The sequence below is a fragment of the Vipera berus genome (assembly GCF_964194415.1).
Source record: "Vipera berus genome assembly, chromosome: 1".
NCBI lineage: Eukaryota > Metazoa > Chordata > Lepidosauria > Squamata > Viperidae > Vipera > Vipera berus.
In genome coordinates this window covers 253,178,534-253,205,594 of record NC_138202.1, presented here as the reverse complement: position 1 = coordinate 253,205,594, position 27,061 = coordinate 253,178,534, and the positions used below count along the sequence as shown (strand labels likewise).

At 38.5% G+C, this 27,061-nt stretch overlaps 1 protein-coding gene across 3 annotated transcripts in view; it reads left to right on the top strand.

Moving 5' to 3' along the window:
- The window catches only part of PDSS2 (decaprenyl diphosphate synthase subunit 2), a 98,913-nt gene that overhangs the window by 9,735 nt on the left and 62,117 nt on the right, over positions 1-27,061 (top strand). For all 3 annotated transcript variants that reach the window (XR_014026613.1, XR_014026614.1, XM_081329177.1), the window contains exons 2-3: positions 6,014-6,148; positions 26,812-27,010. Coding sequence is in view for 1 of the 3 variants with exons in the window: in XM_081329177.1 (XP_081185303.1) it covers positions 6,014-6,148; positions 26,812-27,010 (334 nt within the window). In the remaining 2 variants the exon portion in view is untranslated. The remainder of the gene's footprint in view (positions 1-6,013; positions 6,149-26,811; positions 27,011-27,061) is intronic.

Sequence of the window (27,061 nt, the reverse complement as noted above, 5' to 3'; positions counted from 1 at the left end):
AGAGTTGGAGGCACTCCTTATCTCATTGAAGTTCCTAGCTGGAAGGGATCATGCCCAGAATGGCTTGGATGGGGCTGAAAATTGCTTAACAACTTGTGATTCCTGGTTCTTGACTGCAACTGGGGTGGGGTGTGTGTGTGTGTGTGTGCCAGGATTGCCACTGTTAAGTCACTGCAGTCACATGACATCTCACCTCACTGAGTTATGACAGCCTTCCCAGTCCCAATTGTGATTGTAAATCCACTACTTGTAGCTTCACATCATATCTAGCTAGAACATCAAATGGTTTGAGTTTGTAGATGGTAGATGAGCAGAGTGTGATTGTGAACAGTTTAGTTTCGTGTTCACATGAACATATTTCTTTTATGATTTTCTTTAAGAGAATGAAGCCTGCAAGGGAAGAGAAGAGGAAAAGAAGTGGTACTGCAGTTTTGAGGGCCCTTGCATTGTTCATGTAACTGTAATCCTGATTTGGTATTAAGTCTGAAAGGGACCAATTTATCAGCTCCCATTTCATTAAGTGTTCCATTCAGGTTTTTATAGCTCTCCTGACATAGATTCATTCTTTTGTGTTAAACACTTTATTGTGAAAATGTGGGTGTTAGAAGAAATTTAAGAAAAGATAGCTAATTAACAAAAGATACCTAAGAAACAAAACATTGAGAGAATAAAAATTTACCAACATTTGACTAACAGTAAGTTCTGTGGGTAGTATACCTGGATTGTTAAATAATTCAAATATACAGTACTATAGTACTAAAGTTTTTATTGACATGCTGGCAAAGAAACACAGGCATTCTTTTTTTGCCATCTGTTTATAATGCTATATAAAGAAAATGATGCTGGTTGCTGTGGAAACCAACATTTCCAAAACCACAAGTTGCTTAAATGTCTCACCTTTTGAAATCTTGAGCTCTCTCAGGGATGAACACATCTATGGGAAATGTATCAGAATTTTCAAGTTACTTTTCCACAAATTATTAACTGTAAAGGGTTCAATATCTACACTGTGTGAAAAATCGAATCTTTCTTCACAGTTAATAAATCGCTTGATATTGCGGAAACAATACTTTAGTTACTGAAACTGTCATCTGCTTTTGTACACAATAATATGTGGATGATGGGATTACGCAACAGACTAAAAGTATAATGTAGGTTTTACAACCTGGAATTTTTGCATAGGTGCTTTTTTTGTACATGTTTACTTTTTTTTTGTCTTTGAGCTTCTTCAGTAAGCATCATGTATGCTTGTGCTCCTGATTGCTTCATATTATAATCTGACTCAAATAAGAGGTGAAAATGGTTGAAAATGTTTTACATTTTGGAAACTACCAGATGTAACTCAGCTATAGTAGAGTCTCACAGCTCAGTATTTCTTAGTGAGATATCTTGAGTGACAGATATATTAACTGAGTAGTTTCTAAGCCATCACTTAAAATTTCTGAAAGACACAAATGCTTTAACAGGGCAAAAAGAAATGCTTTTTATATGTGCTAATAGAAATTGTAGAGCACTCTTTCAGATGCCTTCCACAGCTCTGATACCTACTAGAGAGCTGTCCAGAAATCCAAGTTCAGAAGGTAACTGTAGGAAACATGTTCAAGTAAGCTGCATCATTTACTAGGCTTATGCAGCTCCCCTCCACAGTTAATGTACAATCATTGTGAAAATATGTTTTGAATAAGAGGTTCCTGATAGTTCCTGTGTGTGCATTTATAACTGGTACAAATAATCTCAACCCAGCCATGGTTTCTCAGTCTTTCCTTTCCCTTTAATTCATTTGCTTTTCCATCATATATTTGTTTTGCAACTTCTTGTTGTTGTTAGCTGCGAAGTCGTTTCCGACCCATCGCGACCCTCTGGACAACGTTCCTCCAGGCCTTCCTGTCCTCTACCATCTTCTGGAGTCCCTTTAAGCTCACGCCTACTGCTTCAGTGACTCCATCCAGCCACCTCATTCTCTGTCGTCCCTTTCTTCTATTGCCCTCAATCTTTCCCAGCATTAGGCTCTTCTCCAGTGAGTCCTTCCTTCTCATTAGGTGGCCAAAGTATTTGAGTTTTAGCTTCAGGATCTGGCCTTCTAAAGAGCAGTCAGGGTTGATCTCCTCTAGGACTGACCGGTTTGATCGCCTTGCAGTCCAAGGTACTCGCAGGAGTCTTCTCCAGCACCACAGTTCAAAGGCCTCAATTCTTTGGCGCTCAGCCTTTCTTATGGTCCAACTTTCACTGCCATACATTGCAACTGGGAAGACCATCGCCTTGACTATACGCACTTGCAACTTCTAGTTTATTCTTTCTAAATAACCAATTTATATCCGTGTATTTCTTTCATACTGTTCACTCCCTGTTGTTTTCAGTCCACAGTCATTCAGCATCCATTAATTCGTGATCCTTTCTTCTCATGTTTTTCCAATACACTTAAGTACTTTGTTCCCATGTTAAATTTATTTTTATGTTTCTACTGACTCTTGACTCTGTACTACCCTCTTTGTTAGATATGAGACAATCTATACAGAGCTATTTTCGCATTTTTCAATATTTTATTCTTTATAAGAGACTATGTACTTACTGAGTATTATTCTACTAGCATTTGTATGTCTTAAAATTTCTTAATATTTAATGAACATTCCACTAAGGCATAGAAATTCATTTATACCCTCTATATTTTTAGACATATGTTGTAGGTAATTTGCAATTATTCACTTTATTTTCCTTGTCACATGCAACACAAATTTAATGTATTCTGTAAATGCTGCCATTAAAGTTACGCTGTATTTTTTAAATGTGGATGTGAATTGTTAATCATGTTTCAATTTCTTCCTTGAATTCTTCTAAAAAATTTAAAAAGTATGTCTTTAGTCTTTACACTGTACACTGATTTGTCTGATAATCTGTAGATATGATTGCTAAAATGTAATTGTTGAATGGCCTTTATAAAAAATATCCTCCAAATTCTAAATGTTTGCCCCTCCTTTTGCCAAAAATGTTTCAATGAGTGGAAACCACTGGAATTATAAGCTTATCTCTTATCTCTGCTGAGAAGAGAAATAGCTCTGAACATTGGAAGTTGAAGTACTGTATGCAGAGCTTCCATAAGAATGCTTATGCTTGGTTGATTTATTCTCTTAAACAGATGGACAGTAGTAGGAGGTGTAATTCTTTTAGCATAAAAAATATTATCCCGTGTTACTGCATGTGTGGGTGGTGCGAGTCTTTGTATCGGCACACTTCAGTAGTGTGCTTGTTTCTAAGCGAGGCTTTCCCTCTTCATTTCAAGTCAAGAGCACAAAAGAGTTCTGCATTTACATAGCAATTTGTTAATTTTAAAACTTATTTTTGTCACAAGAATAGCACTGAGAATAACTGTGGTTTTCCTCCAGTTGTTTAATTGCTCTGTAAACCTGGATTTGCAGTGGATCGTTGTACAGGTCTAATTCAATTTAGCCTGAAGGCATAGCGTTTAATAATAACAAGAGGGATAAACTAGAATTAAGCCAGCTACATTATATCTTGTGAGTTTATATTTACACTTGTGGTAATATTTTGCCCAAGGTTTTAGGAAGGAATCTGATTCTGATGTTAAGTTGTGCGTGTCTGTGCCCAGTTCCATTTGTGCTACTTCCAGCTGCTTTTTTCCCCTAGAGGAACCTGTCTTCTGCTACGTACCCATCAAGAATAATTGCACCATCTGGAAGACTTATGTACCTGTGACATGGGTTGAATATCTCTAGGGACATGGATTCAGGTAGAATGTGAATATGACCCCTGAAGCCATTTCAAGTGATTGCCGTAGCTTCTGATTACTAAAGGAGGATTACCGTAGGGCTTATTTGCTTCAAATCTCTTGCAATTAACTTTAGCGAAGACTGAGTCCGTGTCTTTAATATAAGTCTGTTTATAACTTTGGAGGGCTAGAAAAGAAGTTTTAATTCTTAGCTCGGATTTGGAAAGGAAGCATAAATAACCACATGGAACACTAGATGGTTTAGGTCACATGCATGGATATTATATGAATTTGTGCCTATGTTCTTGCTTAATAGTGTCCACTATTTCTCTGCACGGAGTTGCTATGAATTAGCTATTTTCTCACAAAAATGAAATATTTCAGAGATTGGTGCTTCACTGTCTCTATATTCTATTTTTATGTATTTTCTGTCATATGGTAATTGACTTCATTTACATTTTCATTCAATCTCAGTGAAGATGGATATGTAGACCGAACTTTGCTTCTAAGTTTAGAATTTTGAGCACCTAGTTTGAATACTGATTTCATTTAAATCAGTTATACAACTTGAAAAATACCTTCAGGGTTAACTGCTTAACTGTCCTGTCTCTAATGGCATAGTATATTAATTTTATTTGCATTTTTACACCCTTCTGTATATGCTATATAAAACAAAACTTCCTCTTGAATATAATGCCTCTAATACACAAACTGTTGCTTTAGGAGTTTCGTAACAATGAGAAATACTAAATACAGATACAATGAGTCAAAGATCAAATATATATCAAGAAGTTTGGAGGAGATGGATAAATTATATTCAAAACAAATATGGGACCAAAAAGTTCCATTTAGCTTATGAGTAGATTTTAGTGGGATATTGTTATTGGTACTTTGTTTGTAGTTATGTTAAAGAGGAGTTAAAGCACATTATGAATTTGGTTAATTGTATATTATGCATAATTTTTATTTAGAATATGATTATTGTAACTATAATCCTGTATTTAGCTCTGGGAAGTGGGGGGGAAAGTGGGCGGGTTTGGGGTGGGAGGGATTTGGGGATATATTGTAAAATTTTGTTTTTGTAAAACTCTTTAATAAAAAAAAGAAGTTCTAATAAGCAGAATCAAATGGGGGAAATACATAATGATTTTCCCAGAACCACATTTTATTCACTTTTCTTTTTTTCTGTTTAAAGACAACAAAGTCTGCTGCATTTGGCTAGTTTAACATTGTTATTTCAAAAAATAAAAAGATTTCCAAAGTTTATATAGTGTTCTTGGCAAATAATAATTAAAATTATTGTTGTTAGCCGCCCTGAGTCCTTCAGGAGATAGGGCGGGATATAAATCCCATTAATAAATAAATAAAATAAATAAAATAATTTGTCACTGCTTTTTGAATGGGAAACATTGAGAAAGTGGCCTGAATCATTGTTTAAAGTATCTTTACATGATCGAAAAATGACCATCATTCAGCATGTTCAAAATAACCTGCTCAGTATTCAAATGGTTATTCAAATTCAGGTACGGTAGTCCTCAACTTACAGTGACAACAGAGCCCAACATTTCTATTGCTAAGCAAGACAGTTGTTAAGTGATTTATGCCACTTTACAACATTTTTGCCACAGTTGTTAAGTGAATATTATGACTGTTAAGTGAATTTAGCTTCCTCCTTTGCTTGTTGTGAGCCAGCTGAAAAGGTTTCAAATGATGATCTTTGCTTTAGCTTCCTTCCTTTGCTTGTTGTGAGCCAGCTGAGAAGGTTTCAAATGATGATCACATGACCCCGGGATGGTGCAGCTGTCATAAATACATGCCAGTTATCAAGCACCCGGATTTTGATCACGTGAGCAAGGGGATTTTGCAACAGTTGCAAGTGTGAAAATGGTCATAAGTCACTTTTTTCAGTGCTGTTGAACAGTCACTAATGGAATTGTGGTTGTAAATCTGGGACTACCTTTAAGTGCCTTGCCATCTTTTCCCCCAATATCATTTACTGCAAAAGTAAGCAGTTTGCAGCTTACTGGCCCCAGAGCCTTGCAACCCCCAGAACTCCCTGGAATTGGTAGGGCTGAAAATAACTGTGCTGTTGTAACTTTGAATGGGCACTAAATGAATGGATGTAAGTTGAGGACTACCTGTGTAATTCACTGAAGCCTCCATTTGGGAATATTATATGAACAATGTTAATGCCTGATATTCTATGAAGCTAACACATTTGACAGAAAGTAAATTTAGGAGAATTCTATAGACTATTTAGACTTATTTTTCTTTTCTTTTCTTTTCTAGAGGCTTTGTGTCTGACACCAGGAACAATATGCAGATGAGAGGCTTAGTGGTTTTACTTGTGTCTAAGGCTGCTGGCCCCAACTTGTCCACAGAAGACTCCATTCAGAATGACATTGTCAGTGGGATATATTCCAGGCAAGTATTTGGATAATCCAAAGGGTCATATAAATTGTCATCTTTCTGTCAATATATATTTACTTTAGATGGAAGGATGGATGGGTGGATGGATGGATGATGGATGGATCGATAAATTGATAAGAGTGGTAAATAAGAATCAGCAGTGTTCTATTTTAAACATTTCTATAGTATGGAAAAATATTTCCAGTGTGTATCTAAATTATATATTGTTTGTGCTTTATATTGCACTCTTAAAAAGCATATTTAGTTGCAATGAGAAATATCTTCACAGAACTGTTCCTGAGGTTGTAGGAAATATTTTTAAAAATGTGTTATTAACCTTATCTTGTTTCATCCCAACAACCTTGTGAAATAGATTGGACTAATAAGTTCCTCGACTAACCATTGTGGTACCCTTGTCATATCTTAATTAGCTATGCAACTAGGCAATTACTTGATGTGTCTATTTGACTATATGTGGCTAGCTATGAAAACTTTCTTTAAATGTCAGTGATGATACATGGAAACTAATGCCTTCCTTACATACCCTGAAACCAGGCAAGCCTGTTATATTTCATGTTTAGCATGAAGCTATTTTTTAACATTCTGAGTAGCCTGAAAATTGTTTTATTGTAAATGCTGGAAAGCAAGAAAAAGCTTAGCTGTTAAAAATTCCCATCATTCTTTTGAAATGGAAATTAAATTCAAGCAACAATAGATTTTGCTTTTCATTTTTATTATTTCTCTCATAAAAGAGGGGAGAAGTATGTCAGGAAAAGGTCTGAACTTCCCTATAATTTGAAGAAAATCGTGTAAATGTTTGCTTGTCTAAAAATTGCTACAGTTTTATCACATTACTTTTGTTCTAAACACTTAATTCATGAACATTCCAGGAGAAATGTTGGGTGGATTATTGGCCAGTTGTTGGATGTTTGAAACTGACCAACTTTTCAAAATCCATGAACTGTCTCTAATATCCTTTATTGCTATTTACCAAAGTAATGAGTGTGAAATCTCATGTGGTTGTTTCAGTGATTAGTAAGCTAGGGGTCATCATTCAGGGCAATCACACATTACTTTCTCTGATTTTCGTTAATGAAAGCAGCAACAGAATGATGCTGTCTAAATAAAAAAGAGCATGGGGAATGGTCAGAGACTCACTTGACTAATTTTCCTATTCGAAATGTATTGCCCATTGCCTTTCTTTTAGAACAAAAATAAAGCTGTAGAAAGGTATTAACTTTATTTTTTTTGCTTTACTTAAATGTTCATGATATTTTCAGTTTAAAAGTAAACTGAAATCTTAGACTATTGCTATCCAAAAGATCTTCATTAGCCTAGATCAAGGGTCCCCAACCCCTGGTCCGTGGACCGGTACCGGGCCGCCACATGCCAGCAACCGGTCTGCACAAACAAGCAAAACCCCATCCGTAGGATGCAAGCAGCACACAAAACCGGGACCTAAAAAACCTGGCTCTTTGAGCTATCTGGTCTGGACTGAGGGGTTTAATGTTTTTAAATTGTGATTTAATTTTTGCGGCTAGACTTAATTTAATTTTATTTTAATTTTATATTGGATTGTTTTTAAATTTTGCCTTGTAAACCGCCCTGAGTCCTTTGGGAATAGGGCGGTATATCAACCAATCAACCAACCAACCAACCAACCAACCAACCAACCAACCAACCAACCAACTAAATAAATAAATAAATAAATAAATATTAAAAAAAAACCATGCCCCCTCTGGTCCATGGAAAAATCTCTCTCCATGGAACTGGTCCCTGGTGCCCAAAAGGTTAAGTGAGCAGTGTTCCTTATTGTGAGTACAGGTAGTCCTCGACTTATAATAGTTCATTTAGTGACCGTTCAAAGTTACAATGGCACTGAAAAAAGTGACTTATGACCATTTTTCACAGTTACAGCCTTTGCAGCATCCCCATGTAGTCATATGATCAAAATTCAGACACGTGGCAACTGGTTCATACTTATGACCATTACAGCGTCTCAGGGTCATGTGATCACTTTTTGCAACCTTCTGACAAGCAAAGATAATGGGGAAGCCAGATTCACTTAACAACCAGGTTATTAACTTATCAACTGAAGTGATTCACTTAACAACTGTGGCCAGATATGTGGTAAAATGGGACAAAACTCATTTGACGAATTCTCACTTAACAACATAAATTTTGGGCTCAATTGGGTTGTAAGTCAAGGATTACCTGTACCCCATTTCTAACTCTTATCTAGTAAAGGCTCTTTCAGTCTGAAATTAATTTCAGAAATAAGTATCTATAATGGCTTCATGAAGTCTTCTTAACCACTGGCCTTATCCATGCATATTTCTTATGGAGCATTTAATGTATAAATAATATATGCACCTTATTAATTTTAATACATACAAAATTCTGCAACAGCCAAATAACATTTTACGTGGCTCAATTTAATAATTTTATGAAACTGGGCCAAAGTAGTAAATTAATATTTAACTACGAACTTCTGAATTAATAGTATCTCTTCTAGTAAAATTCTAATTCTTCCGTCCTCGTTCATATCATAGTTCTAACGCTGAAGAGTAATTTCTGTATTTTTATCAGTTGATATTACAAAACTGTCTTTCTTCTCATTATTAGATGCTACAATTTTAGGAACACTAAAGTAGTCGACTGAGATTCAGTGGTTTGGTAGAGGGGTAGGAATAAGTGGTTAAAATTCCATGGTTAGCTAACTTTAAAATTAAAGCCAAAGAAATTTCTATTCTGAGTTTATACAGGTAGTCCTCGATTTATGACCACAACTGAGCTCAACATTTCTGTTGCTAAGCAAGACACTTAATTGAATTTTGTTCCATTTACAACCTTTCTTGCGACAGTAGTGGCCAAAAGTGTGGAAACGTTTGGGAAAAGTGTATTTTTGAGGTTTGATGGCTAATAACACCCCTTTTTTGGAGTAGTACCATAAAATTATATATCAATGGAAAGATAATTTAATCAAGAATGTAATGCAACATAGTTTGTTCAATTATCTGTACTGTATTCTATGAAAAGGTACAGCCAAATAACCAGAAAAAGGAAGCACAACCTTCTTAGGTTGATACCAGGTAGCTTTCCTTCCATCTGATTGTAGCCAATGAGCATGAGTGTTTAGAGAGCCAATCCTGTGTCATCTTGTTTTGGCAATGAGCCAATCAGATCACAGTAGGATTCAGTTATGGATGTCATGCATTAAAGCTGAGAGGAGGACATTTTTCAGTGTGTTATGTGATCGCTATCAAGTTGGTTGGGTTTTTTTGTGTTCTTTCATGTAGTGAGCTTGTAAAATGTAACAAAAGTTAACGTAATGGTGCAAAGAGTTGACTGGTTGCCCAGAAAACGATGAAAAATAGTAATATTAAGTGAGCAAGGCTACAGTTATAAAGAAATTAGAAGAAAAATTGGTGGAAACCTAACCAAAGGTGGCATTTCTACTGTATACTTTTCCCAAAAGGTTTCCACAATTTTGGCCACTACTGTACAGTTGTTAAGTGAATCACTGCAGTTTTTAAATTAGTAACACGGTTGTTAAATGAATCTGGCTTCCCCAATGACGTTGCTTGTCAGAAGGTTGCAAAAGGTGATCACATGACCCCGGGACACTGCAACTGTCATAGATACAAGACAGTTGCCAAGCATCTTAATTTTGATCTTGTGCCCAAAGGGATGCTGCAGTGCTTGTCAGTATGAAAAAGAGTCATAAGTCACTTTTTTCAGTGCTGTTGTAACTTCAAATGGTCCCTAAACTATGGTTGTAAGTCAAGAAATACCTGTATGCACTGTGTGGCAAATTTACAAAAACGTACTTGATTTGGTGCAGGGTTTGGTAAATTTGTAGACTTTTTTCTTTATAATTTAAAAGACTTAACTGAGAACCAGGGTTGTGTGAAAGAGATGTAACTTTCAGCTGTACATACAAAACTTGAAAAATGTAGAGATAATTTTTAAAAACTTAAATATCCTGCTGCATATATTATTTTTATTTTATTTTCTGAAATGTCATGAGCTATTCTTACTCATTTTCCTCAGAAATTAAACTGGAGACTCCCCAGAAATGCTCTGTAGCTAGGCTTCAACTTGGATGAAGAACGGTATTTCTATCACCAGCTTTTAATAGAATTTCATATAATTTTTGGTTATGTATTTCAAGCCTGAGTGTAGTGCCATAATAGCTGCTAGTTGACATTCATTCATTTTGTATGTTAGGAATTCCTATTTTTGGCTCATTTAATAGTTCTGGGTTTTGGAAAATGAGGGGTCTATGCAGTTTGTAAAAGTATGCATGATTTTCACTAGAACTGAAGTAATTATGAAGGTACTGCTGCAGTTCTGAAGAACAAGATGTTAGAGAAAGTTGAATTGTAAGACTGAGCTGCATATATTAGAGTAATATGTCACATTTATAGGGTTGTTAATTGTTCTTTGACCTCTAGATTTGTTAATGAAAGGCTATAACAGTAGATTCCAACCTCTGCTGCTGTATATTAGGACTCGTTCACACACACTGTTTTGTGCAGTTTTGTTGGCCTAATCTATCTCCTCAGCAATGTTGCCTTTTAATTAACATATATCTTGTCAGTGACAAGTATCTTGAGACACAATTACTAAGCGCAGAAATGTTTAAACTCTTGAGCAGTTTTTGGCACTAACCATTCCTCACAAAATAGATTAATTGAAAGACCTAAGTGAAAATGTTATTTGTACAGTGCATACCTTCTAGAAAATTATTGAGGGAAGATTGGAACAATTTTAGAACAATTTTTTCTTGCTGCAGTAGGTCAAGGGTCAATTCTTTCCAGAATTGCAAAACTGATAAGGATTGACTCCCTTTGGCAAGAACAGTTATTGTGATCTTGATCAGGGACTCATGGAAATGTCATTTTTTTAGATAAAGATCAGGTTACACTGCAGATAACAGTATTGCAGAATTACACAGAGATTTAAAAAATTCTCAAACTGTTGCTCCCCATAATAAGTACCCCGTATATACTTGAGTATAAGCCGACTCGAGTATAAGCCGAGACCCCCAATTTCACCCCCCAAAACTGGAAAAAGTTATTGACTCGAGTATAAGCCGATCCGCCGTTCTGCAAGCCTCCGCCGCCGGCGGAGGCTGGATCCGCGCTCTGCAAGCCTCTGCCGCCAGCAGAGGCTCGATCCGCCATTTTGCAAGCCTGAATACACAGGAATACCCTGTGTGGCCGCGGCTCTCGGGGAAGCCCTGGCTGTCCGCTTCCTCGCTCCACGCTGCCATTCGGGGCCCGCGCGTTCCCTGGGCAAATCGCGGCGCCCAGCAGGCGAGGAAACACGCCCGCTCCAGTTGCCCCCCCTTCCCTCAGGAGACGCGAAGCAAGTGACCGCCCGGAGCTTACCGAGGACTTGCGCGCGGCCGAGGCTTCGGTGCTTCCAGGATCGCGCGCACCTCTCCCAAGCCGCCGCCGTCCGGAGACCTGCCGAAGTTTGGGGAGGTTTGGGGAGGTGCGCGCGCACCTCCCCAAACCTCCCCAAACGTCGGCAGGTCTCCGGACCTCCGCGCCCTGCCTGCCTGCTTCTTTCCGCTGCGGAAAGAAGCAGGCAGGCAGGGCGCGGAGGTCCGGAGACCTGCCGACGTTTGGGGAGGTTTGGGGAGGCGCGCACCTCCCCAAACCTCCCCAAACTTCGGCAGGTCTCCGGACGGCGGTGGCTTGGGAGAGGTGCGCGCGATCCCGGAAGCACCAAAGCCTCGGCCGCGCACAAGTCCTCGGTAAGTTTTTTTGTTGACTGGAGTATAAGCCGAAGTGGAATTTTTCAGCCCAAAAAGTGGGCTGAAAAATTCGGCTTATACTCAAGTATATACGGTATATACTCCACATGTAAGTGTGGGCTCATATGGACACTGCAACAAAAATACTATACTGAAATCAATTAGGTAAGTATGTGTTTATTTTATTTATGAAAGTTGCCCAATTCCAGAAGATTCTGGATCAAATACTACATCAAAAGCAATAAAAACCAATACAACAAAGGAAATGAATCAAAAGGAAAAAAACAAAGAGCAGTGCACCTTTTGGAAGAAAACCCATCAACTAACATATAACATTCTAAAATTGCAAAGGTCTGTGGATAAAGCCAGATTTTTTAAAAGATTTTAAAGGTGGGGAGCATACAGGTAGTCCTTGCTTCTTGACCACTCGTTCAGTGACCGTTTGAAGTTACAATGATGCTGAAAAAAGGAGACTTGCAAAGTTGTGGTCTTCACAGCACCCCCATGATCATGTGATCATGATTTGGATGTTTGGCAACTGCCTTGCACTTAACAATACTTGCAGCCTACTGCAGTCATGTATTTCCATTAGCCAGCTTCCCTGCCAGCTTCCCACAAGCAAAGTCAATGGGGAAGCTGATAGGGAAGGTTGCAAGCCATTTTGGTAAGTCACTCACACCCTCCCACACCTGGCAGCTGCCACCTTTGCCCCTACTGCACTCACACTGCGCTTTACGTTCTGGCTTGATTGCAACCCATCTGTTGTGATTCAGGGTCAGCCTGTGGGTTCGGCAGTTGGGTCGGACGATTCAGAGGAGGAGGGGGGGTGTTGGAGAGCCTGCAGAGGACAGCCCTGAGGCTTCGCAGAGCCCTCAGCCAGGCCCCTTTCATCTGGTCACCACGCAGACCCAGCTGTGTGACCCTGACAGCGTGGATGAAGATGACCCACAGCTGGCCCTGTTCAAGGACGCCTGACGCAGGAGGCAGTCAATCAGGAGTAAACAGAGGAAGGCAATGGGGAACCTCGGAAGGAGGCAGAGAGAAGCCACGCCTTGAACTGTTTAAAAGGGGAATGTGTGGGAGGGCTGGTTTGCTGAAGGCAACCGTTTGAATAGCTCCTGTTTCATGGTTCGTGTTTTGGTTTTGCTGTGCTTGCTTTGTTTTGTTTCAATAAATTTGGCAGGCTTAGTTCCAGCCTCTTGCCTTTTTGTAAAGGGGTTGTCCCTGCCTTTTCTGCAGGGCCGGTAGTAGGCTGGTACAGAACACCATCTGGGACTCGCTTAGTGACTCACAATCCTCGCTTAACAGTGGCAATGGGGATTTTTCCATTTTCCATGTTTAACTGAGAACTACCTGCTGGTGTCTCCAGGGTACGCTGTTCCAAATGGCAGATACCATGATAGAAAAGGTCTACTTCCTATGTTCTGTCATTGTAGGGAGCCACATCATGCACACTGTGTCTGATTGTTCATGGTGGACAGAAATTATCAGAGAGAAGCAGCCCCTCAGATAACCAGGCCCTATGCCATGAAAGCTTTATAGCTGAGAACCATCCCCTTGAATTGCACTTGAAAACTAACTGGCAAGCGGTGCCACTTACAGTTCAGCAGCATTAGACTGCGCCACCACATTCTGGATTAGCTGCAGTTTCTGTAGAGTGCACTGCACTGGTCCACTAATGGGGTGACTAGGGCATGACTGACTGTTGGGAGGGCCCACGAAATGGATCGTGGCAAAGGTCCTCCTGGGTACACCTGTCACCTGCTCTTTGAATTGGAGGTTCAAGAAAACCCTCACATTGTCATGAATGGGGAAGTGCTACACTCTCTGATGCGAATGCCTGGATGAGCCCCCAGCTGTTTTCTTGACCAGGTTTTTCCAAAGGGGTTTTCCCTTCCTAGGTCAGACAGAATATGACTCACCCGAGTTAACCTTTCTGGCTTTGTGTCCAAGATAGGACTAGAATTCATAGTCAGATAGTTTACAACCTCATCCTTAAGGGCTCTTGATAGAAGATAGTTGCTTGAATATTTCAAGATGCATCTGATTAATATGACCTTGTCCTGAAGGCAGCAGCAGTTTCCTGGCTCACAAAGGGTTGTTATCCTTCCCTGCTGCTGATTAGAATGGTGCCCTGTTGATGGGGGAAGGAGCTCAAAGGCTATTTACTGGCTCCCTTAACTATTTACTATCAAAGCATTTATTTTATAAGATCCATCTGCTTCAGGATGACATTGTCCATAGAGCACAGAAAACTTATCTTTTGGTAGGGTAAAACCCCATACCTAAGGGCCTAGAAGACAACAAATGCTTAAATGTTGTGAAGAAAATGTGGGGTAATCTTGATATTTTTGTAGTTCATAATTTATGGTGTGCTTTCAGGATTTGCCCTTTAATGAATGCTTGTTCTCAAAGCTATAACCACCAAAGTGGTTTGTTGTTGTTTTTTACCGATAAAACACTCCTCTTGGTGCTCAGAACTGGCGAGGACCCATCATGTCTGTCTGAGATATTAAAATTTACAGGTTTAAAAGAAAATTAACATTGCGGATAGGCTTAAACTCTTGAAAAATAATCATCTGAGCTAAGTGGATTTTTTTTATATTTTTGTGGTTTGAACAATGGTCAATTAACATTTTAAACATTTGTACTGCTACATTTATCTCTTAGTAATGGAGTGAAAGGTCTCTATAAACAATTGAAATAAAAGAAGTTGTTTGACACTTGTTAGAAAGTAACCAGTATAATTGGGCAATTCACTCAGGAAACATGTTTTTTTTAAAGTTTACCCTGCAGCATGGAATTTACATGTACACACACATTTAAGAAAGAAATGTGTTGATAACTAGACCATTATCATTTGTGATTGAGTATTTTCTCCCTCTGACCAATTGTTTCATAGTTTCATAGCAGTGGCTCAGTGGGTTAGGACGCTGAGCTTGTCGATCAGAAGGTCAGCAGTTTGGCGGGTCGAATCCCGAGTGCCGCGTAGCAGAGTAAGCGCCTGTTACTCGTCCCAGCTTCTGCCAACCTAGCAGTTCGAGAGCACGTAAAAATGCAAGTAGAAAAATAGGGACCACTACGGTGGGAAGGTAACAGCGTTCCGTGCGCCTTTGGCGTCTAGTCATGCCAGCCACATGACGTCCTCGGACAAGCGCTGGCTCTTCGGCTTTGAAACGGAGATGAGCACCGGCCCCTAGAGTCGGAAACGACTAGCACGCATGTGCGGGGGAACCTTTACCTTTACCTTTACCTTTATTTTCTCCCTCTGACCAATTGTTTCATAGTTTGGAAATCAAGCAGTAAGTTTGGCCAAACTTGTGCTAGCATGTTCCAGTAATACATTTTTCCCTCATGTGAATAAGAGACATTTTTATTACACTGTTTTTATTATGTGTTTGACTCCTGGGATGCTTAGCTGTTTCAGTTTGCTTGATTTGAGGAACGAAACAAATATTTTGAAACAACTGCCACTTAAATCCAGAAATGTATTTCTGCTCATGCATTGTTAGAACTAAATCCATTGGTATTATCCCTTTTCAGTTACATTGATGTAGTTATGTATTTTAAAAAGCTGTGTGGAAATATTTCGGGGAAACACTTGGACAGATGAGCATCTGTTCACAGGCTTGGTAGTGTCTGTACATAATTGGCAATGCATATTAATGGGAATCTGTGTACTTTCATTCGGTTTGTCTAAGGCAGTCATTGCATATAAACTTAACTGAGTTGCTTAAAATTGAGCCTAAAGCAGAATGCCCTCCCTCCAAAGAAAAGATATAAACAAGGATCACACACAAAAATAATAAACGACCTGATTTCCAAATACTAGCAAATGTAGTTGCTAGTTGTCTAATTCTTTTTTTTTCCATTATGGTGAGGAGTTCACCATACACAAGCTCTGATGGCTGCTCATGTGATGAAGGCATTCACTTTTGTTTGTGTCAGCTTTGTTAAATTTGTTGAACTTGCTCTTTGGAAATGTTGGTCCCTGATTATCAAAGGAGTCCCTGACTTTTGCGGTCAGTGGGCACATTTGACACGCTGGTAGCTTATCCCAGGTAGTCAAAGAAAATAGCTGCCATGGAAAGGGCTGGGTGGGGGGTGGGGGTGGTCCATTCAAAAAATGGTTGCCACAGTGAGTGTCCATTGCAGAACTCTCATTTATCAGAATGCAGACCTGCACAATTTCTTGATACCATCTTCTAAAAAGGCCTTGCCTGGGACTCACTATCAACTCCTTTTTTTTCTGTCCAAGTTGCCCCATCTGCAACAAAGTGTTAGACTCCAGCCACTCACAAGTTTTACTTTCTAACTATGCCTATTGGCCTCAGTATAATCCAAGAATAGTTTTGAAAATAAAGATGACGAATATTCTTTGCTTGGGGCATGCTAGCATGCTTTCTGACTTTTGCTTAAAAAAAAAGTTAGGTGTCTTCTAGCACTAAGTTACAGATTCCCAGATTGACCTTTTGCAGTTTGCAAACTGTTGCAGAAGCTGTTCATATTTCTGGTTAAATGGTCCCCAGGGACTATTTTCCGGTGATGTTTTACTACTATTTTCAACATTAGGGCTACCATGTCTGGACTGCAAAAATGTAAACAATCACTAGATGGAAGCAAAGAGTTGATTTTCCTGTTATTCCTTTTCTGCTATTTAGGCAATCATAGAGGATATTGCAGTTTAGATATTGTAGCTCTCAAAATTATTGGTATTGTTATTTGACAATGTTGATATTTTTGAATTATTTTATCATATTGTATAGTTTGTTGTAAGGGACGCGCTGGCTCAGTGGGTTAGGACACTGAGCTTGTTGACCAGATGGTCGGCAGTTTGGCGGGTCGAATCCCGAGTGCCGGGTAACAGAGTGAGCGCCTGTTACTTGTCCCAGCTTCTGCCAACCTAGCAGTTCGAAAGCACGTAAAAATGCAAGTAGAAAAATAGGGACCACTATGGTGGGAAGGTAACAGCGTTCTGTGCGCCTTTGGCGTCTAGTCATGCCAGCCACATGACCACGGAGACGTCCTCGGACAAGCGCTGGCTCTTCGGCTTTGAAACGGAGATGAGCACCGGCCCCTAGAGTCGGAAACAACTAGCACGCATGTGCGGGGGAACCTTTACCTTTACTTTACCTATGGTATGTTGTGCTATATGCCATTTATAATTAGATTGAAGCAGCAGAAAAGCATTCATAATAAAATAAATAAAAACCGAGAGCCTTTTAAGACTCCAGCTGTGGAAATACATGAGACTGATATAATAAGTTGTCCTTTAAAGACAATATTCTACTGAAAGCTTTTTTGGATACAAAGGAAGCTCTTGATTCCTTAAATACGAGCATTTTCTTTCAAGTATTTCATTGTCAAAGCTGATCCAAGAAATACAGTATCACACTGCAACACATATGTCACACTGACTTTTTTGGTAGTTAGCAATTTTCATGAATTACGCATTATGGATGAAAGAAATTTCAAGACAGATAAAAAAGGAAATATTAATAACCATACTATACATAATATCTATATGTATGGTGGCTTGAATGAAAGTTGCAATTTCATTCAACTGAAATTGCCTACCCTCAGAGTAGTGGACAATTTCAGCAAAATTAAGTATTATATTATTTGAAAGATTGACGGTCTCTGAAAGAATGTGCCATAAACATTAATTCATCTTTATGATGCCAGAGGTTTCCTTATTGGGTCTGATATTTCCTTACTGTGTCTTGATTCTTTGTTTAGTAGTGAAAGATAATCATATCACTTTTGCTACCTATAATAGTGAAACACCCACATAAAAAGCAGGAGTGCCAAATTCAGTAAATCTTGAAGTAAATTCTTTCATAGAAAAATATGCTCCCATCCAGAACAGGTGTACAGTATACAATCATCTCCTTCCACACCCAAAGAGTAGATAAGATAGGATACTGTCTTATCTGTGATAAATTTCTCGTGTTTAGTTTTCTGTGAATGTATTCAAACAATAATACTTAGCAAGAAAAAAACATGACTTTTTTGAGGTTTTGCTAGTTTAAAATACATTTATTTAGAACAATCTGACTACTAACTCATTTTTAAAGTAAAAGAAACAATACGTGGTCAGTATATTCCTGTTGTACTTAAAACTCAGTTCACTAATTCCTTAAAATGTGCTAGAGCGCTTTAATCCACTATTGCTATATCATAAAAAGACAGGATAATTTTGTTCCTGACCGTAATGGTTTTAACCTTGTGTACTAATTTGAATTTGCTTGTGAAAGTAGAATCTTAAATGAGATACAAATGAAGAAAAAATTGCTACTGGTGGCAGTCTTATGTCTAATGAGTACTGTGTAATAAACCATAACCTCTTGAACAATGCTGTAGAAATCTGTATGATTATTTTGGATGGATAGTCCTTGTATACGGCTCATTACCATCTGGCATAATATGTATTGATATAGTCTGTAATTGTGAACTATTTGACATGCTGTTTTTAACAAATGTGACTTGCCTGGTTAGGACTTGTATATAGGGAAATGTAACAAGAGAATTACAGACGATCAGGCTTGCCACACATCATGGCTTGTAAGCCGCCCTGAGTCTTCGGAGAAGGGCGGGATATAAATGGAATAAAAATAAAAATAAATAATAAAATAAGAAGTAGAATGAAGGTCTACATAAGGTTCCAGTCCAATATCCATGTATCCAGATAAAGGCCATCTCTACAACTAACAACTGCCAACCTAGCAGTTCGAAAGCACATAAAAATACAAGTAGAAAAATAGGGACCACTACGGTGGGAAGGTAACAGCGTTCCGTGTGCCTTTGGCGTCTAGTCATGCCGGCCACATGACCACGGAGACGTCCTCGGACAAGCGCTGGCTCTTCGGCTATGAAACGGAGATGAGCACCGGCCCCTAGAGTCGGAAACGACTAGCACGCATGTGCGGGAGAACCTTTACCTTTACCTTTATACAACTAAGAACCATATAGGGATCCACCTCCACAGATCCTTACCCTCTTTCTCCTAGAACAGATGGTCTGCTCTGTCAGTTCTGAAAGTGAGGATTGTATTTTGGGAATAAATCTAGCCTGAACAGGTGATACTGATAGTATTTAGAGGCATCTTTGCCAACCATCTGTGCTGCATTACCTTGGCCATGCTGGATTAGGGCTTTCCCCTCTTTCCTTGTAGCCATCTGTTTGCAAGTGGCTGACTTGATGCTAGAATCATGTTTTCTACATCAGACGTGCATATTCTCATGTCTATCATTATTCCATGCCCACAAATTTACATTTATTTCATTTTCATATGTTATTTTCCAGAAGGGTGTATAAGTGAGGCTATCTGTCAGCGCAGCAGGCATCATTAAGACAGCAAGTCTGCCCATCCTTTGTAGTATTTTCTGAACCAGATGTGGAAGTTTGCAAGCAGACAGAAGGAATCAATAATCTTTTGAGGAAATCCCCGCAGTAGAATTTTGTTTGCAAAAGGGTTGAAGAGTTTCTGGTTAACTAGTCCAGCGTTTCTATTACTAACTTTATTTGTTAAGTTACATTATCTCATAGCAGGCGGACATTAAATACAGTATAGTAAAAAAATATCTAGCAGTTTCCTTTACGGTATTAATTATAAAAGCCCCTGATCTTGATGCAAATGCCCAAGGTCAGCTGTTTGCACTCTGAAAAGTTTATTAAGTAACTAATTGCACCTGAATATGGATGGCAAGGAGTCTTCAATAAGCATGTCATAGAAAGCGAAGACAGAAATCCTCCATGTAATCAGTAGTGAGACTGCGCTTGGATTACTATGTGTACTTCTGGTCATTATAATTTTTTATTTATGTAGCGCATGGCATACAATGCCAAGGAAATCTAGACATGCCAGACACAATGCAGTCCTGACAGCCTAGATTGCTAGTCGATGGCTAGCGTGCTTATCCTTTTTTTTTTAATTGAAAAGTTTTACAAAATTTTAATAATAGACCCCCCTCCCCATCAACCCTCTCCCCTTCCCTCCCCCCCCCCCCGGACTTCCCAAAGCAGAATACAGGGTATTACATATAGCAATCTTATGCAAACATATGCTAAATATCTATTACGTGCTTGCAGGCTTATCCTTGATGTACTGCAGGGAGGGGCGAAGTAGATTTACACCAATTAGCTATCAGCGCTCGGGTTGCTGGCTCGCCTCCCCTTGTGTTGCAATGTTCCACACCCAGCTGGGTCCAACACTCGCTTCTGCTCTCTGTAGACACGAACGCAGCTAGGTCATAACAATGATTAAGTGGAAATACATTTTTGTAAGTATGAATTATTTTCATGTAATTTGCAATGACATCTGGCTTTAACTTGAAAACTTTTTTTAATAAACAAAGGAAACAAACATTTTGCCAAAATAAGTTTTTGATCTCCTATTTACAAGGATATATTACTTCTACTAAGAGCTACGTTATTTGATTATGTATAGGTAGTCCTTCAGTAACAACCACGACTGGGACCAGAATTCCCAATGCTAAGCAAAGTGGTTGTTAAGTGAGTTACGCTTGACTTTGAGAGGTCCTTAGTGCTGTCATTTCAAACCTGAGCTACAAATATTCTCCTTCATTGATACTTGACTTTACAACTTCTTTGCCAGGGTTATTAAAGAAATCACTGCACTATTTAAGTGAATCACATGGTTATTAAGCAAACCGGGCTTCCCCCATTGACTGGAACAGTCGCAAATGGCAATCATATGACCCCAGGATGCTACAACTGTCATAGATATATGCTGATTGCAAAGCTCCCAAATTTTGACCATGTGACCCTGGGTATACTGGGATGAGCTTAAGAGTGTAACTCAAGGAATACTTTAACCCAGGCATGTCAAACTCACGACGTCACATGATGTCGCATGACATATCGTAGGTTTTTCACCATTGCCGGCAATGGGGTGGGCGCGGTTTCGGAGTGACGCATCCGGCCCGTGGGCTGGCAGTTTGACAGGCCTGCTTTAACCTTTTAAATAACAAATCCTAAATATTTTCTTTCTACCAGTATCTAGTATTTAGATTCACAGTAACCATCTATCAAATGAGCTGAAAAATCCTTGCCTATTCATAGTAGTACCACTTTACAATGTCTGTGCCACACTTGGAATATTGCATCCACTTTTGGTTGCTGTGATATAAAAAAAGATGTTGAGACTTTAGAGTGCAGAGAAGAGCAACAAAGATGATTAGGGGACGGGAGGCTAAAACATATAAAGAACGGTTGCAGGAATCAAGTATGTCTAGTCTAGTGAAAAGAAGGACTAGGGGTGACACGATAGCAGTGTTCCAATATTTGAGGGGCTGCCACAAGGAAGAGGGGGGGTCAACCTATTCTCCAAAGCAACTGAAGGCAGGATAAGAAGCAATGGATGGAAACTAAGAAATTTTCTGACAGTTAGAACAATTAATCAGTGAAACGAGTGCTTCCGGAGTTGTGGATGCTCAGACACTGGAGGTTTTTAAGAAGAGTAGTATATTTCTGGGGAAAGGAACAAAATGATAGTTGGTCCAAGCCTGGTACAGTCTATGGAAATACTAAGTAGTTCTTCTTTTTAAAGAAAACCCACTTGAAAATGTAACTAATAAAAATATCCAGAATGAATTAGTACATGTGTGAAATGTTTTGTTTGCCGTCTTCTCACTTGGAATAACCGGAGCTCAATGTTCCAGGAGTTGCTTGTTCATTACTGGAAGGCTATCATCCATCAAATAGTTTTTGATATCTCAGATGGCCCCCAAATAGGTCGACTGGAGGGGGAAATGAAACGTTCTGGGAAAAGAAGACATGCTTCAGAAAGCAAGTTATCTTTTTCATATACATAAAAATCCAGGACATACTTATTTTAATAATGAATACATATAACAAACATTGTGGCTTTTCCACTTTCTGTAGTGTTTACACTGGTTTTAAATACTGTACTTTGAATATATATATAGAATGCACAACATGCTGTGGTTGCATGCATAATTCTGCTTGTATGTGTGAAGAGTTGGCAAATATGTGTCTGTGTGTGTCTGTGTGTGTAAAATAAAAGTTTAGTTTTATGAATAGGATTACTTTCTAAAAACAGGCATATATTTGAGAACATTATAAAAGTGTAAAATTGATTCAACTTTTTTTTTATTGAAAAGTTTTACAGTACATTTTTAAATACAAAACCCCTCCCTCTCCCCAAACCTCCCCAACTCTCCCCTCCCCTCCCCTCCCCCAACTTCCCAGAGCTAAATACAGGGTATAAAAATACAAACAAACATAATCTAAAATATGCAAACAACAATAAAATATTAAATTCTATCGCACTTTAACTCTTAATAAAATAACTACAAGCTAGTTATACATCATATAAATCCACTACTTATTCAAATGCTAAGTGAAACTTTTTAGTCCCATATTTATTCTGGATATAAATTGATTCAACTTTTAATTTATTGTTTTATTCATATTGCTGCATTACGGTGGTTATGCATTTTGTTATACTGTAGTGAGGTTTCTAGAATGCATGCTGATGTATACATAATGTTTGATCATTGTTGTTAATCAATGCCATTGATTACTACATAACCTGGTACTGACATAAGACAGGGCTTTTCAAATGGAAGAGAAGAATAAATATTGAGAGAATTCAAATATTGATCAGTGATAGATTATTACAGTCTGAATTTTCAAGGTTGTTCCTTTCTTTTTGTGTCTCAAATATGTATCTGTAATCGTAGTTTTCATGCATAAGTTTATGTTTCCTTAATTAATGGTAGAAGTATAAGGTCAATTTGAGAGTTAGCTATGGTTTTGTTTGTGTTTAAATTTTCTCGCCATGTTTCTTCAACATACAATTTTTGGCACATCTATATACAAGTATTAAATCAAACTTATTGTATAGCAGGATACGAGGCAAAAGTTGTTTGCCTGTGGAATTAATGTTTAGGAATAATTAGATGGAGTTCAGTATGGAACTGTTTATTCTACATTGGAGTAGACTGAAAATATTTGACACAGTTATTAATTTTGAAGTAAAATAAGTGCAAAAGGCAAAGGGCTGCATATCATTGAATTAGTTGTTGCTGTTGTTGTTAGCTGCGAAGTCGTGTCCGACCCATCGTGACCCCATGGACAATGGTCCTCCAGGCCTTCCTGTCCTGTACCATCTTCTGGAGTCCATTTAAGCTCACACCTACTGCTTCAGTGATTCCATCCACCTCATTCTCTGTTGTCCCCTCCTTCTCTTGCCCTCAACCTTTCCCAGCATTAGGCTCTTCTCCAGTGAGTCCTTCCTTCTCATTAGGTGGCCAAAGTATTTGAGTTTCAACTTCAGGATTTGGCCTTCTAAAGAGCAGTCAGGGTTGATCTCCTCTAGGACTGACCGGTTTGATCGACTTGCAGTCTAAGGGACTCGCAGGAGTCTTCTCCAGCACCATAGTTCAAAGGCCTCAATTCTTTGGCACTCGGCCTTTCTTATGGTCCAACTTTCATGGCCATACATTGCAACTGGGAAGACCATAGATTGTTGGGGGCAATTAAGCTGACTTTGTAATAATGCCGCTTGGGGTGTGTGTGAAAGCCCTAATAAGCAGGCATATACATAGAATGAAGGCTACTGCTAAGCTTGTAAGCCGCCCTGAGTCTTCGGAGAAGGGCGGGATACAAATGGAATTAAAATAAAAATAAAAAAATAGGCTTGACTATACGCACTTTTGTTGACAGGGTGATGTCTCTGCTTTTTAGTGTGCTGTCTAGATTGAATTAGTAGTTTTATTCTAAAAATGTATGAAGAGTAGCATGACTATTTCGTGGCAAAGAAAGGAACCTCTGCTCTCTCTCTCTCTCTTTTCTTCCTTTAAATATGTCCCAGGATTGAATACTGATACAGAAAGATAGGGTGATAGTCCCCACTTAGTCAAATGGCCACTATGTAAGACTCTTGGTTTAGGCAATATTGTTTTTCTTAATGTTACTTCTTCGTGCCATGCATTAACTTCCATCTACGTACAATATTTTCTCTATGATTATCTTCATTGATTGATTTGTGGAGAGATCATTTGATAAGATTGCAATGTTATGTTTGTGTATTAATTATGAATGCCTTAATGAACTCAGCAAAGCTTGTCTTGGATTAAACATACATAGTAGGGATTATTTTTTTTCTTCTCTTTTACAACCAATGTCCAGAGTTGTAAACCTGAAGACATTGTAGAATTTTGTAAGCTGCCCAAAGTTACCTATGTATGAGTTGGGCAGCTATATAATTTTTTAAATAAATAATAAATAAAGAGAACAGAGATATAGAAGGGAGAAGAAAAGAGTCAACTCCATATAGCAGAGGTCCCCAACCTTTTGGACACCAGGGACCAGTTCTGTGGAGAAAGGTTTTTACGCAGCCTGGAGGGTGCGTGGTTTTGTGTGCTGCTTGCATCTCGTGGATGAGCTTTGCACAATGATGTCATGACACTAGTGAAATAATTGTGTCTTGTATTGGGTGTCTTATTTTTGCTTTCAGTTGTCCAATTACTGGGCAATGTGATTGAGAAAGAGGAGTTGCTTACAATTATTTTTCTATACATATTCCATAGAATTGGCTTGTAAATTATGCATTTAAAAGCTCTATAAATACCATACACTTAGCCTTCATTGATCAAATAAATAAAATTCCCTCTCAGTCTACGTATTTTGTACCATACTTAAAACTTGTGATTTTAAAAGTAATTGTTTTATAATTAATGTGGAGGTGGATGCAGTAATTATTAATTCCTTGAATGCTCCAGGATTTATATGGAAATGTTTTCCTTTAAAGATTAATCTGAATTGAATTGCTGAAAAAAAAAATCTGATGTTCTCTAGATCTCCAGATCCTTGGAAATTGCGTACAGCTATTTAATAATTTCTGACTCTACCAGAATTCTATGCTGTTTCAATTAAAAATAAAGGAACCTGAAGAGGAATTCTAATGTAGTTAGCTAAATGTTATAGATGCTATTTGGAGAGTAAACAGAAAGGAAGGGTAAAATGGAAAGGGAACGTTGGAAATTTTTTACATTTATACATTGTTGAGGGACGCGGTGGCTCAGTGAGTTAGGACGCTGAGCTTGTCGATCAGAAGGTCGGCAGTTTGGCGGGTCGAATCCCGAGTGCCAGGTAACAGAGTGAGCGCCTGTTACTCGTCCCAGCTTCTGCCAACCTAGCAGTTCGAAAGCACGTAAAAATGCAAGTAGAAAAATAGGGACCACTACGGTGGGAAGGTAACAGCGTTCCATGTGCCTTTGGCGTCTAGTCATGCCGGCCACATGACCACGGAGACGTCCTCGGACAAGCGCTGGCTCTTTGGCTTTGAAACGGAGGTGAGCACCGGCCCCTAGAGTCGGAAACGACTAGCATGCATGTGCGGGGGAACCTTTACCTTTACCTTATACAACACAACAACTTTATTGATTAGCCCTTGGGCCAAATCAAAGTGCAAAGTTCCAGCAACAAACCGTCACCAAAACTTGATAAAAGCAATCCAAAATGGAATTTGATAAAATACAATTTAAAATGGAATTAAAATAAAATACAATTTAAGATGAAATAGTAATAAAATACAATCTAAAATAAAATTGTAATAATGTACAATAATTTTAAGATATAGATAAAATATGATAACATTATATTTCGGAGTCGCCCTTGCAATCTACCCCAATCAGTCCCACATATGCAGATCTTAATCGGATCATTTTGTTTAAATACTGTGCTACGTTAAATGTTATTTTCAAGTTCTGACTGGACATAAGGTACCGGTAAGTTATTTTGATATGGGGATCCCAATGGGTCATTCGTTTGGTATATAGACCAAGATACCTGTCTCTCACCCTTATACATTGTTGAAGCTTTTTGTGATCAGCTGAACAATGAGAATTTTATTTTCTTCATTAAAAGCTTAATAGGGGAAGAAAAAGAACAGTAGTAATTTGGGTTCAATAGCTAAGGGTGGTTTTTCAGGTAAAAAAAAAAGAGCCTGTTCTCCTCAGGATATTAATATGTACCTTTGGGAAAAACAAGCTATCTGTTGAGGAAGCTGCAGCTTTATGTCCTCATCACTAGAGATCTCCATATGCCCTTGGATCTTCCGAAGTCAGAAATGGCAGATCTCACTTGCTGAGACCAGAGGGCTCTCATTGTGATTCATGGCAGGTATTCAGCTCAATCTGCCCAGAGCAAATCTGTTTAATGTTGATCAGCTGTCCATCTGATAAGTTGAATTGATATGGACATTTTCCTGGGAGGACTGCCCTGACAATGACAGCAGGAGCATCAGGATGCCTTATTAGTCTGTCTTCTTCCTCTCACTCACATCAACAGTAGAATATATTAACCCTTCCTTAGACCTTGGATTATAGCAGAATGCAGTTTTCTTTTCTAGAATATAAATGGTTTGTATTTCTGTTTCATTCTGGAATACAGCAAAGATTAACCATGATTAGAATGTTTCTGTCCCATGCCGCCCTGTGTGCCTCCATAATTTGATATATAGCAATACCAGCCTAGCTATTGAATCAATACTACTAACCGCTGAAATAGGATACAAAATGATGGTATGCCCATAAGACTACAGTATTTTGGTCAATTTTTACATCCTTAACTTTTTTTTCTTCTTAATAGTTGTTGACGCATTAAAGTTGTTAATCCACATTTGAAGAATGGAGGAAGGATTTACATTTTAAATTATTTCAGGTTTTCCAAGAAATAAAGATTCTGCTTCCGACAGAAATTGTAATCAAAAGTGATCACGGGCCAAATAGGGCCAAACAGAGTGAATGTTACATTTGCACTAATAAATACCCAGTTCTGCTCAAAGTTTTTTTTTATAATATCTGTGAATCATGCACTGGTTGTGCAACTAATTGTATTACATCTGATCTTTACTTTAAAGTCAACGAGCTCTTGCAGAGATCACAGAGTTGATCCACACAGCTTTCCTTGTGCATCGTGGAATAGTAAACATTGCTGAACTGACATCCTCAGATGGAGCATTGAAAGATATGCAATTTGGAAATAAAATGGCTGTCCTGAGTGGTGATTTTCTTCTAGCAAATGCCTGTACAAGTCTTGCTCAGCTGCAAAATACTAAGGTAATATGATTCCTGTGGTTTTAAATGAAAGCATTTTAGTGTGTGTTTTAT